This window comes from Muscardinus avellanarius (assembly GCF_963383645.1).
Source record: "Muscardinus avellanarius genome assembly, chromosome: 11".
In the NCBI taxonomy this organism is placed as follows: Eukaryota; Metazoa; Chordata; class Mammalia; order Rodentia; family Gliridae; genus Muscardinus; species Muscardinus avellanarius.
In genome coordinates this window covers 86,188,745-86,203,193 of record NC_137797.1, presented here as the reverse complement: position 1 = coordinate 86,203,193, position 14,449 = coordinate 86,188,745, and the positions used below count along the sequence as shown (strand labels likewise).

At 40.2% G+C, this 14,449-nt stretch overlaps 1 protein-coding gene across 1 annotated transcript; it reads left to right on the top strand.

Annotated features, from left to right (window-relative positions):
- Positions 1–11,202: 11,202 nt before the first annotated feature.
- On the top strand, positions 11,203–12,009 carry LOC308270569 (microtubule-associated protein RP/EB family member 1-like; the record flags this gene model as incomplete). The annotated part of the gene is made up of 1 exon (XM_080706510.1): positions 11,203–12,009. The coding sequence occupies one exon, from the start codon at positions 11,203–11,205 to the stop codon at positions 12,007–12,009; it is 807 nt and encodes a 268-aa protein (XP_080562636.1).
- Between the last annotated feature and the right edge of the window lie 2,440 nt (positions 12,010–14,449).

Genomic DNA, 14,449 nt, shown 5'->3' with positions numbered 1-14,449 from the left:
TATAGTCTTCTGTAGAAGTTAATGTAACAGCCTTTACATGTCTGGGCTCTCCCTGGACCTATCAAGTAGGGCCTGGAGGAGCTCCTGTTCATGGTCCAATTTTTCTACCTTAGCTGTCACTCTGCAAAGCATAAGAGAAATCTTGATAATTAGCCATATAAGTATAGCCAGGATCCATTTACCTATTTCCTTTACCCAATGGAATGGGTCCTGTGGAGATTCCTCTCCGGGACATGGGAGGGAGAGACCTGAAAGGGGAAACACTGAACAGCTGCCTGATGAGCAGCTGCCCTGAAATGTAAGCAACAGCTGCCTGATGAGCAGCTGACCTGAAATGAACGCATGGACAATTGCCTGATGAGCAACTGACAAAGTTTATTCTCTAAAACTAAGATCTTTATACCCTTCTCCAGTTAGGTTAATCATCAGATTCTAGTAGAAAATGTAAACACCAAAGTACAATAGTGGGGTATTAAGTGAAGGACATGTAAATTACTAATCATAAGCAAGACAAAAGGAAGACCTGTGACATTATAGGTCTTGTGATTAAGATTAGCCCCCTGCCCTCACTGGTGAGCCTTAGAGGGCAAATTCTGGAAAGGACAGGAGTCACACCCAGAGTTTTGGAGGATTCGACCTTTCGACCTTTTGTAGAATCTCCTTTAACTCTTTAGGAACCTTTCGTTCCTCAGGCTTCGTCCACGTCCTCCTTCAGGGTCCCATTTAAGGACACAAGATAATCCAAGGTCACTATCCTTTTGATAGTGTCCAAAATAAAACATGATTTATGAGCTGAATCTACCACACGGTGGAATGCTAGAGTATCAATATGTAGAACATATAGAACTCTATCAAGGTTTGCCAACTGTGCATCTATAACCTTGAAATGTTGGTGGACCGATTTATTTGCTTTAAGAATCACTTCTTTATTTTGTTCTAACACACACCGAATTTCACTTTGTGTTTGAACAAATTCATCCCACAGGTGTTCCCAAGTACTTCTGGGTATGGATGTGGCCATATCTGGTTGAAACTGAAATACAGTCTTATAAGTCATTGTGGAAATGTACTGTTGTGGCGTATTGTCAGTGAAAGAGAAGTTTACCTTAAAAGCCTTATTTACGAGAGTACTTCAGTTCTCGTGTTTAAGATCACAGGATGTGTGTGGCTGTGCCATGCTGTTGTAGTATGATACTTTATGCTACACATTATGAATTTGTAGTTTCCCATATCCTGGACTCTGATAAGTATGCTGGTTCCACCTTACATAGGTGAAATTCATCCACTGGTGGTTTTGTAGATAAAATAGTGTCTGCAGATATCTGTACAGTATCACCCAACTCGATGTAATGAAATCTGGAGTGACTCACACTTAACCAAAGGTATGTTAAAGAGGGTTGTATCACCCTGTTACCAAGTGCATGTGGTACCTTTGTAGTATGGTATCCTTTTTTTTTTATTTTTATTTTTATTGGTGCACTGTATTCATACATCATAGTAGGATACATACTTTTGTAGACATACATGCACACTTTTCCCAGTCAGCCCCCACCCAATCCCCACCCCATTCTCTCCCTATCCCTCCCTCCCATGCTTGGCTTAGTAGTTGACATCTAGTATTATGGCAATTTATCTAAAATTAAAAATGATAATCTCACATAACAGTTTCATTTGTCTGATACCAAGCTTTTGATGACTTAAAGATAACATTTCAATATTTCTTTTTGCTTTCTTTCTTACCAGAGAATATTTTTTTCTATTTTTTAGGTGAAACTATCATATATTTATATATTTATTTTTCAGAAAAAAATCTATCCTAATATGGAATATGGACTCTAGGTACCCAAAACGATCTTGAAAAAGAACAAAGCTAGAAGATATATATATATTTTCTGATTTCAAACCATATAAAGCTACAATAATTGAAACAGTGTAGTACTATTCTAAAGGCAGATATATAAAACATTGGAGTTAAATAAAAGCCTAGAGCTAAATTCTTCCCTATATTGTCAAGTTATTTTTGACAAAGTTTCCACGAACATTTGGTGGTGGAAATGATAATCTTTTAACTAAATATTGTTAAAAAAATAATAATTACATGGAAAAGAATAAAATTGGACCCTTACCTAATCCCATATACAAATATTAACTCAAAATAGATAACAGACCTAAATATAAATCTTAAGACTATAAACTTTTAGGAGAAAATCTGGGTCATAAAACCTCACAACATTGAAATTGGCAGTGATTTCTTGGTTATGATTTCAATGGCACAGGCAACAGAGGAGTATACAGACTCCCTAAAAAATAAAAATAAAAAATTGTATATCCAAAGACAATGTAAACAGAGTTAACAGTTACTAATAGAATGGGATAAAATATTTCCAATTGCTATATCTGAAGGTATATTAATATTCCAACTAGAAATCCTAAAAATTAACAACAATAAAGGCAAACAATACCATTTAGAGATAGGTAAAAGACTAACATAAATAATGAATCTCTGCAGATAACCAATCTTAATTGTCTGTTGGATGGAAACTCTTGTTTCTCTGGTTCTGGTGAGTGTTACCTATTTCTTCTTTGTAGTTAATCTCTTTGAGTATTTTCTCTAGCGCTGGTTTTGAAGACATAAATTCCTTCAGTTTCTGTTTGTCATGGAAGCTTCTTATTTTTCCATCTAATTTTATAGAAAGTTTTGCTGGGTAGGAAATTTTTGGCTGGAAGTTGTTTTCTTTCAGAGTTTGGAATATGTTACTCCAAGCCCTTCTGGCTCTCATGACTTGGTTTGGGAAGTCTGGAGTGATTCTAATTGGTTTGCCTCTGAATGTCACTTGGCCCTTTGTTTTTGTTGCCTTTAAGATTCTCTGCTTGGCTTCCACATTGGTCATTTTGACAATTATGTGGCGTGGGGATCCTCTTCTCCGATCCTGTCTAAAGGGAGTTCTATAAGTTTCCTGGACCTTTGTATCAACCTCTTGCTCTATGTTTGGAAAATTTTCTGCTATTACTTCTTTGAAGAGATTGTTGATCCCTTTGGTTTCACTTTCTTTTCCCTCCTCTATTCCAATTATTCTTAGGTTAGCTCTCTTAAAATGGGCCCATATTTCTTCAATATCAGATTCCTGTTGTCGGATATTTTTTTCTAGATTAGAAACTATGAGTTCATTTTTGGATTGCTCATCTTCTAAGAGCAAGATTCTGTTCTCCATGTGTTCTAATCGGTTGTTTGTGCTTTGAATTGAGGCCTTTACTTCATTAATTGCATCCTTTGTCTCTTTTTGGCTCTCTCTGAGTTCTTTTCGAAGCACCTCTATTATTTCTACAGTTATTTTCCTGATTTGATCTTCTAGAAATCTCTGATTTTCAGTTTTATCAGGTTCTGATGTTGTGGGGTTGTGGGCATTAATTGCTCCAGTATTATTCCTCTTTCCCATGATTTCCGATGTTTGTGCCTTCTCTGGGTTCTTCCCTTGGGTCACTATGACTTCCCTTAAGGTGTTCTAGATCTCAAGTCAGTAGTATCTCAGACCCCACTACTCCTTTACTGGGTTTTATCACAGAGTCTCCGACCCAGAGAGTCGATAGAGGCTGCTTTAGACTGTGGGGGGTGCCAGGTTGCACGTTCTCCTATGGTGTGATATCTCTGCCACTGCCCCTCCCCCACTGGGTCAAGTCCCAGGGAGTACAGTACTGGGATTTCTCCTCTGTGGCCCGCAATTTGACTCACTGTTCTTGAGTACGCAGATGTAGCTGTACTGGCCTCGCTGAATTCGCTGCTGCTGCCGCCGGTGGCAATATGGCACCGCTGCTATGCCCTCAGCTATGGGGCTGGCGTTTTTCTTCTTGATTTTGATTTCTACTCTGAATCCCTGCAGCGTGTGCTGAGCTGGGCCACTTGGAGCTTTAGATGCTCTCTGCGTGGAGAAATCCCGCCTAGCTGTTCCGCAGTGGCTCACCTCGGCTTGCTGTAGCCGTCCCGTGAATTCGCCGGTGCCGCCGGCAGTATGGTGCTGCTGCCGCGTCTGCCGCGTCCTCGGGCGCAAGGCCAGTTATCTCCTCTGTGGCTCTGTTCTCAGTCTGCTTTCTCTCTGGAGCCTGGTGATTTTTTGTTTCACTGGTGATGGTGTTTTCTGGCTATGAAAGGCGCTGATTTTGTGGTAATGGAGATTTGTTGTTAGCGGGGCTCTTAAGCCACGCTTTTCTTGGTCACCATCTTCCCGGAAGTCCCCGTATGGTATCCTAATACCATTGTGTCAGCGAAAATCTGGTAGATGTGTAGTACACGTTTTCCATTTAGGCAATATGAATGTTCTGTAGGGTTGAGTACTGACAAAAGTGTGCTTGTTTCTGCTGCAATTCCTGTTGTGAACAATGATCTGATATCATTTAATGCATCATGTAACACCTCTTCCAGGTGTATATAAATTTCCACTTTTTGATTTTTCTTCATTATTTTTTTAATAGCTAAAATCGTGTGTGTGTGTGTGCATCTGACAAGGTTTTTGTAAGTCTTGTTGTATATCCATTTGATGTTTAAGTTCTGTTGCAGTATGTAAAGAAGTAGATAATGCTTCCACAGCTTCTCATTGAGTTGTCAAATGTCTCAAGCTGTCGACCTAGGCTTGTACATCTCTGACCATATATGATGCTATTGCTGCTCCTGCTGCCATCCCTACTGCAAATGCTCCAATTGCTGCCAAGAATCTTTTATACAGCTTCTCAGGTGTTTTGGCTTGCAACCCTGCTTCAAAGGTAAAGACTGGCAAGTGTTTGCCAGATTCACGTGTCAAGCCTGATGGGGCAAACACTGCCAGATCAATGGTTATTTCTCTAGGCTGTATCCTTGGGTATACCAGGACATGGACAGGTGTTATATCAGGTTGTATCATAAGTGGTTGTAAAAATTGTACTTCCAAACCATATAGATATGGATATATCAGCGCTGATCTCTTAGAGTGCTCTGTGAGCAGTGGTGCTCTTTATTGAATCCTCCTCTGTATATAACACATAGTTTGTCTGAGGAGTCCTTGATGTGGCATTTAGCGAAGGACATAGAAATAACATAAATTTTATCCCATCTGTTGGTTTTTTCTGCTCTATTGTAAAATGAGTCATTATGCATTGGCCGATGAGCCACAAAGTCAATTATTCCCCATTCCCTAATTCTGGGGGGGGGTGCAGAATCATAAAAAAGTAGTATGGTAGAGATTCTTCAATGATGGCTTTATTCTCTATAGTCTGACCAACATCCATTCTAGCAGTTTTCCGCCTCTGTGCAGTATGTCCATCAGCCACGGCTACCTTGTATGGGGGGTTACATGGCAGTCTTCCACTGGACATTTACCCCACACTAGGGTGTCAGTGTCTACTTGAGGTTTTTTGTAGGTAATTTCCTGGTAAGTAATGCTTATGTGACCTTTTGGAAGTTTCATTTGATTTATATGAACAGTTACTTAGTTCGAAAACATGTGTCCTATTCCAGTATATACCATATGTCTTGTTAACCATAAAATTGGATTTCATACCCATACTATTTTTGAATAGCATATATCGGGTTCCCTTACATTCAGATTCATTAAACACTTTCCATTCAGCTTGATGTCTTATATCTGCCTCTTTGTCACTGGTGGTTGTCTCATAGAACACAGTAGCATTAAAAATATTGTACATTTGAGTTTCCATCAGAACTCTTTCTGCCCAGTCCCATGAGCTGAATTGTGCAGCTTTGAGCAGTTTGGGGGCATTTTTACATAGTAGTATTAGCCTCCCTCTCCAGGTACATTTTAAATATGTCCTGTCATAATTTCTTAACACTATCTCCTTCCTTGGTCATTTACTGTTAACATTATTTACACCTCCTATTATTATTTAGTTGTCTGGTACTCCTTGTAATGATACACTAGATGTCATAGTTACTTTGCATCCTGTATCCACTAGGAAGAAGATGTTATACTCCTTTCCTTCTATTACCACCTGAAGTTGTATTAATGGCCTGATGACTGTCTGTTGTTCCCTAGTCTGATGTCTGTAAAGGGAATATTTTGTATGGAGCTGGGCCACTGGGTCCCGGGATCCATCCATTTTTTGGGAAAGTTTTGGTTCTTATTCCAATTGTTTTGTTGGTTTTGGGGTCTTGATCTATCCTGTCCCCAACTTTTTCTGGTATTTTATTTCCTTATTCCACCCCCTGCATTTTGCTGTCTATAGGGGCAAGGAAAGGTTTGATTACACTTAAAACATCTAGGGGGAGCCAGGCGTGGTGGCGCATGCTTGTAATCCTAGCATTCAGGAGGCTGAGACCTGGAGGACCGTGGTTCGCGGACAGCCTCAGCTACTTAGTGAGACCCTCTGCAACTCAGTGAGACCCGGTTTCAAAATAAAGAATACAAAATAGGGTAGGGAGTGTAGCTTGGAGGTCAAATGCCCCTGGGTTCCATCCCCAGACCCACAAAAAATAAAAAAAAAAAAGAAAAAATCAAAACAAAAAAATCACCAACCCCCCCCCCCCAAACATCTAAGGGGGGGGGGGTCCCTGTTTGGACTGGTAATTTTGTTGATGCTGTCTGGGTTTATTCTGTACTGGAAAAGAGAACATTTGGTTTCTACCGTCTGTCTTATTATCAATGTGATTACCTTATTCCATTCCAAATCTCTATGTTGTTTAAAATGATCTCTCACTGCCTGTATTGTCTCCAGAGATGCTAATGCCAAAGTTAGGAGCATCTGTTGGCCAGATGGAGTGCCCTTCAGTATTAGCCTTCTCATGGCAGGGATCAAAGGTGCAGCAAATGGCATAGCTAACTTAGGGGCATATATCATATGTAGTACCCCTAATTTTCTACATAATGTAATAGCTTGTGCCAAAGTGTTCCAATGGCATTGTGGTTCAAATGCCGCATAATCTAGGTGGGGGAAAGCCCTTCTCCATGCTGTCGTAATCCACCATAAAAGTGAATGTATTTCTTCTGCATGTTCCACAGTTGTTGTAGTGCATCATAAATGTGTGGGTTTTCAATTCTTCCAATGATTGCTGACATTTCCATGGAGGAAAGTAATAAGGTGTTTGCTCCTTTGTTCCAGAGATTCATCATATACTCCACATCCTTATGTTCTTTTTGGGAGAAGTTCAGCCTTAACTGCTGGAGTTATCCACAGGACAAGCTCTTGAGTTTGACTATTTGTTCTATGTAGGCACCTTCGTCAAATCCTGGTGTCCCTGGAGGTACCCTCAATGATGTGGAAGTTTTGAAAATCTTAACTGCTCTTTTCTACTTCCTCCTTCTCTACATTCTTGTAGGAAGAATTAATTTTGGATCTGGCTTTCTCAAGCACAGTCCTGGCTAGCTTTTTTCCCTTTACTTCTGTCCTTATCAATATCATCAATAATTTTGCACAACATAGCCGGTACTTCCTGAGGTTGAGCTCTGGCTAAAATAGGTTATGCAACCTCGGGAGAAGGCAGGGGAATATCCACAGATGTCCCTTTGTCATATTTAAGGAGCTTACCTTGTACAATCCTCTCGCACAGTCTTCATGGTGACTGGGGTTTTAGTTCCTTAGTATTAGTGTTAGTGTGGGAGAAGGGTTTGCAAAAAGCAGACCATCCCTTTTTATTTTTTCTGTTTCCACATTATGTCAGTTTAGTAGCTACACTACATAAAATTTTAATTTGCACCCTTTCATAATACCACAGAACATTGTTGGAAGGTGGTTTTCACATAAGTTTGTCAAATTTGGAATCAGCTAGTCTTGCAAATCACTTGGCAGCCCAGCTCCACCAAGCGTGGCTGTCAGCCATGCGGCTCTTCTTCAGAGGAGTATCCCTTTGTGGCTTCGAGAACATATTTGGCAACCAATAACCACGGGCTTCAGGATCCTGAATGTGGTGTTAATAATGTGAACCAATGCCTCCCTTCCTGTTCTCCTTCAGCAGCCTGGTCCCTGCAGGCCGGCTTCAATAACCACGGGCTTCAAAATCCCAATTAGTGGAGTAATGACCAACTGTGGTTTCCCCAGCTGGGACCCCTATATTAATGTCCATCCCTGTTAGCTATTAGTTGTTAGTTCTAGTTATAATTCGTACCTACATTGGAGTTGCATCCATCATATGATGCTGTGACTGCCAGCTGTGCCAACTGTCATGAGTTTTATGGACACAGTGGCAAGTATGACGGGTCACACTTAATGTCTTTAATGAAGTTTTTAAATTCACACAAATCTCATAATACTTCCATGCTTCTCTAAGCCACTAGCTGGATAGCATTTGGTTACCTGAGGCAAGATGAGTCTCCACATTTAATCTAGGTTTAGGATTGTGGACACATCAGTTGCCAATGGTTGAGGTGCAGATGCTTGAGGTCCGGGGAATCAGACTGAGTTAAGCCTGACCATCATCTAGAGGAATAGTCCAATAGCTACCAGGGAGTGCCCTGGCTTACAGACGGTGGGTCAGAACCACTAATATGGCCACTTGCTAGGCCAGTTATACCCTGAGTTGAGATTATCTCATCTTCCAGTGGTTACATCCTGAGGATGTGGGTCCATTGTTTAGTCTGTTATCTCATCTTTTGTGGGTGTGGGTTGTTACTTAGTCTGTTATCTCGTCTTCCAGTTGTTTATGGTTGGACATATGGTTACATCCTTCTTCTCCCCAGTTCTTCTCATATATCTGGCTAGTCCATCTGTTCCTACACTAACCCCATATTCTGACATATACTCACAACATTTCTGACATATATCTCATATACTCACAACAGATACATTAAGAAATTATTGAAATATGACTTCAGAGATCATGTAGCTTATTACCATACCAAACCCCCCCCCCCCAGTTTTCTTAGGTTCACAGTGCTTAAGAACAGGGGAAGCTGGGCATGGTGGTGCACACTTGTAATTCTAGTACTTGGGAGGCTAAGATAGGAGGATTACTGGTTTAAGGATAGTCTCAGCAAGTAATTAGACTCTCATTAACCTAGCAAAATAGCAAGTAATTAGACTCTCATCTGTCATAGAGTGACCACCAAAGAAGATCACTGAGACTTAGTTTAAGCCAAATAGAAAGTGTTTATCAGCCAGCAGAGATTACACTGCAAGGTGTTTATTCCTGAATGCAGCCTGGAGCCATTTCTCAGGGTGCCATTTATGCATCAATATCACAAGCTCAGGAGTAGAGAGTTTAGGTTTCCACAGAATAGACAATAAATAGTTTCTTTCAGTGGGTGTGCAAGTCAAGTAAAAGTACAGAAGTCAGGAATAACATTGTGTGGGAGCTCAATAACCCATGTCTGTCCCTTCTATTGTCCACTATTTCATTGTTTTAAGGATAGAAAATTTCTAACAGCCTTTGTTTCTCTGCAGTTACAAGCTAAGCAGGAGTTACAGGCAGTTATGAGTGACTAGCAAGGTACCTGGTGACGAACATTAGTTCTCAAGCTGATGAACATTAGTGCCTTGGGATCACCTATAGTAAGCATGGCATTACTGAAGCTAAGGCCTAAGCTCACTTTATCATTTCCTACTGGTTCTATGGGTCTGAATCAAATTGTAGACCCATGTAGGAGAGGGGATTGTATTGACTCCTGAGTGCCAGCAGCTTGACAGAATTAATTCTTTAGCATACATATCTCATGAGACAGTTATAAGGCAAGGTACTGCTGTTCAGGCTAGAAGCAGAAGAGTAAGTGGGCCTGCCAGAGTTGTGATTAGAGTAGTTGACCATGGGGACCAGGATAACAGAGACTGATACTAACTGGTGGAAATAAGCTTGGCATTCTCTTTCTCAGATTGTTTTTAACTAAGGCCAAACTCTCCCGAATTACTCCTGACTGGTTGGCATAGAAACAAGTTTTTTCCTTCCTAAACTGAGTCAAGAAGATATAGAACACTTAAACTAACCACTAACAATCAAAGAGATTGAAACAGCAATAAAGAGCTTACCATCAAAGAAAATCCCAGGACCAGATGGTTTCCCAAGTGAATTCTATAAAACCTTTATAGAAAACCCCAGTACTCCGCAAACTATTTCATGAAATAGAAAAAACTGGGACTCTCCCAAATACGTTCTATGAAGCCAACATCAAACTAATACCAAAACCAAATAAAGACAGTTCAAGGAAGGAAAACTATAGGCCTATATCTCTGATGAACTTGGATGCCAAACTATTAAACAAAATATTAGCAACACACATTCAAAACCACATAAATAAAATCATACACTATGACCAGGTAGGGTTCATCCCAGGGATGCAAGGCTGGTTCAACATACAAAAATCAATCCATGTAATTCACCATATAAACAGAATCAAAGACAAAAATCACATGATCATTTCAATAGATGCTGAAAAAGCATTTCATAAAATCCAACATCCATTTATGATAAAAGCACTGCAGAGAATTGGAATAGAAAGAACATATCTCAACATCATAAAGGCAATTTACAATAAGCCCACAGACAACATCATAATAAATGGGGAAAAACTTTGAGAATTCCCCCTAAAAACAGGAACGAGACAAGGATGTCCATTATCACCACTTCTCTTCAATATAGTACTAGAGACTCTAGCCAGAGCAATAAGTCAAGAAAAGGAAATCAAAGGAGTACAAATAGGAAAAGAAGAACTCAAACTTTCACTATTTGCAGATGACATACTATATTTAGAAAACCCAACAAACTCAAACAAAAGGCTTATAGAACTGATCGACAAATTCAGCAAAGTGTCTGGATACAAAATCGATCTTAAAAAATCAGAAGCTTAGCCAGGCATGGTGGTGCACGCTATATAATCAATCCCTGCTCTTGGGAGGCTGAGACAGGAAGATCGCACGGGTTCGAAGCCAGCCTCAGCTACGTAGTGAGACCCTGTTTCCAAATAAAATATAAAAAAGGTCTGGGAGTATAGCCCGGATAGAAAGCCTCTGGGTTCCACCCCCAGTACCACAAAAAAAAAAAAAAGAAGTTTTCCTGTACACCAACCATAAATCCACTGAAAAAGAAATTCAGAAAACACTTTCACTCAGGATCTCCAACAAAAAAGAAAACACTTAGGAATAAACTTGACCAAGGAGGTAAAAGATCTCTACAAAGAAAATAATAAAACATTGAAAAAAGAAATTGAAGAAGATCTTAGAAGATGGAAAAATCGAACAAGACGGAATCGGAGCTGGAGCGGGCAGTGGACGCGGTTCCGCCGAGACACAAAAATGGCAGTGAACGTATACTTGACATCAGTCACCAGCGATAACCTAAGTCGACATGACATGCTGGCCTGGATCAATGAATCTCTTCAGTTGAATCTGACAAAGATTGAACAGTTGTGCTCAGGGGCTGCCTATTGTCAGTTTATGGACATGCTGTTCCCTGGTTCCATTGCCTTGAAGAAAGTGAAATTCCAAGCTAAACTAGAACACGAATATATCCAGAACTTCAAAATACTACAAGCAGGTTTTAAGAGAATGGGAGTTGACAAAATAATTCCTGTGGATAAATTAGTAAAAGGAAAATTTCAGGACAATTTTGAATTTGTTCAGTGGTTCAAGAAGTTTTTTGATGCAAACTATGATGGAAAAGAATATGACCCTGTAGCTGCCAGACAAGGGCAAGAAACTGCAGTGGCTCCCTCCCTTGTTGCTCCAGCTCTGAATAAACCGAAGAAACCTCTCAGCTCTAGCAGTGCAGCTCCACAGAGACCCATTTCAACACAGAGAACTACTGCGACTCCTAAGGCTGGCCCAGGAGTGGCCCGGAAGAATCCTGGTGTGGGCAATGGGGATGATGACGCAGCTGAACTGATGCAGCAGGTCAACGTATTGAAACTCACTGTTGAAGACTTGGAGAAAGAGAGAGATTTCTACTTCGGAAAGCTAAGGAACATTGAGTTGATTTGCCAGGAGAATGAGGGGGAAAACGACCCTGTGTTGCAGAGGATTGTAGACATTCTCTACGCTACAGATGAAGGTTTTGTGATACCTGATGAGGGGGGCCCACAGGAGGAACAAGAAGAGTATTAACAGCCTGGACCAGCAGAGCAGCATCCGAATTCTTCACTCCAAATCATGTGCTTAACTGTAAAATACTCCCTTCCATTATTCTTAGAGGATTCACTGGTTTCTTTTCATAAGCAAAAAGTACCTCTTCTTAAAAGTGCACTTTGCAGAAGTTTCGTTTTTCAATAACTTTGAATTAGGAGCTTTTACCATATAGCAGAGCAGTATTAACATCTATTTGGTTCACCTGGGGAACAAAGAGGCTGACAATGGGCCTTACCATGTGGGTGCTGGTTACACTGACAGCTGGAGGAGGTGTTTTTATGTAATACACTGAGGTGACAACCTCAGTAGAGAAATGTAAAGACTGAATTGAATTTTAAGCTGATGTGAAATCTTGGCAGAGAACATTTTAATAAATAAATGCCTTAAGAGTATTTAAAATATGCTTCCCTTCCGTATTTTAAAATATAAAGTGTAATGTGACAGGAGATCTTATGTCTCTGACATTGTGTCTGGGAAGGAAGGGCCAGACTTCAGAACATTTGGAACCTGCTGTCACGGGCCTTGTGGGGCTGCTTGAATCCTCCTGGCTCTAAAAGGGAAGTGTAAGAAGTTGCTCTGTAAAGCCATTTGGGGTCATTGATCAACTGCCTCCCTACCAAAAGCAAGCAGCATGGTTGCCTCGATGAATAGAGGGGATGTTTCAGCCCTGAGATGTTTGAGATAACGTTTCATTGAGCATTTCTCTGAAAATTTTCCCATTTATTCCTGAAATTTCTATGTATTGTGTTTTGGGAAGAAATGAGGTATGTCCAGCTTTTTAATCTAACAACTACTTTTGGGGATTTGCCCATGTCTCTGGGATTTGAATGGGGATTGTGTCCCATTTTACTATTTGCATTTACATTTAGTGTATTTCTCTTCTCCGCTCCCTTTGCCCACTGGGGACCCCTCTTTGGCTCCTTACGTTTGCTGCTTAGCATTGAAGTACAGCAGGTGGATGATCATGCTGCACGTTTTTGCTGGACCTCTAGCAAAGGGAGTGACCAGTGAAGGTCATTGTAACCTTGGCATCTGCAAGGCTGGGGTGTTTTCGATATCTGCTGTCCACAGCTCTCCATTGTTAACAGAATACTTTGCCAGTGCACTAATCTCTTTGGAGATAAAATTCACTAGTGTGTTACTAAATGTTCAATTTCTTTTGCAGAAAATACAGTACCATGTCTGAATTAATTATTAATATTTAAAATATTTCATTCCTTAACTCTTCCCTCATTTGCGTTGACCACGGCCTATTCAGTTCCTTTGTTTGGCAGAATTCTGCAAAATGTATGTTACCCACTACTGAGATTGTTCAGCCCTGATGTGTTTGTATTGATTTGTTTATGGTGGTAGCTTGTCCTGAAATGTGTGTAGAAAACAGGTATTTTATGATAAAATTGCTGTTTAGTGCATGCTTTGTGTGGAATTCAGAGGAAAACACAGATTCATTGATTAACAATGCCAAAAAATGCAAGTAACTAGCCATTGTTCAAATGACAGTGGTGCTATTTCTCTTTTGTGGCCTTTTAGACTTTTGTTGCCCTAAAATTCCATTTTATTGGGAACCCATTTTCCACCTGGTCTTTCTTGACAGGGTTTTTTTCTACTTTTAAAGTTTCTAAATAAAATTCTGTATTTCAAAAAAAAAAAAAAAAAGAAGATGGAAAAATCTTCTATGTTCATGGATTGGCAGAATAAGTATCATTAAAATGACCATCCTCCCAAAAGTGATCTACAGATTTAATGCAATGCCCATTGAACAACCAAGATCATTCCTCACAGACATAGAAAAATCAGTCCTTAAATTTATTTGGAATAACAAAAAGCCCAGAATAGCCAAAGTAGTTCTCAGAAACAAAAGCCATGCAGGAGGAATCACAATACCTGACTTTTAACTATATTACAAAGCCATCATAACAAAAAGAGCATGGTACTGGTGCAAAAACAGATACATAGACCAATGGAGCAGAATAGAAGACCCAGAAACAAGTCCACACACTTTCAGCCAATTGATTTTTGACAAAGGGGTCAAAAGCATACACTGGAAAAAAGATAGCCTGTCCAACAAATGGTGTTGGCAAAACTGGTTAACCATATGCAGAAAATTGAAAAGTAATCCCACTTTCTTGCCCTGTACAAGAGTCAATTCAAAGCCGGGCGTGATGGCGCATGCTTGTAATTCCAGCATTCGGGAGGCTGAGACCTGGAGGATCACGGTTTGCGGACAGCCTCAGCTACATAGTGAGGCCCTCTGCAACTCAGTGAGACCCGGTTTCAAAATAAAGAATAAAAAGTAGGGCAGGGGGTGTAGCTCGGAGGTCAAATGCCCTTGGGTTCCATCCCCAGACCCGCAAAAACAAAACAAAACAAAACAAAAACAAACAAACAAAAAAGAGTCAATTCAAGATGGGTCAAAGAC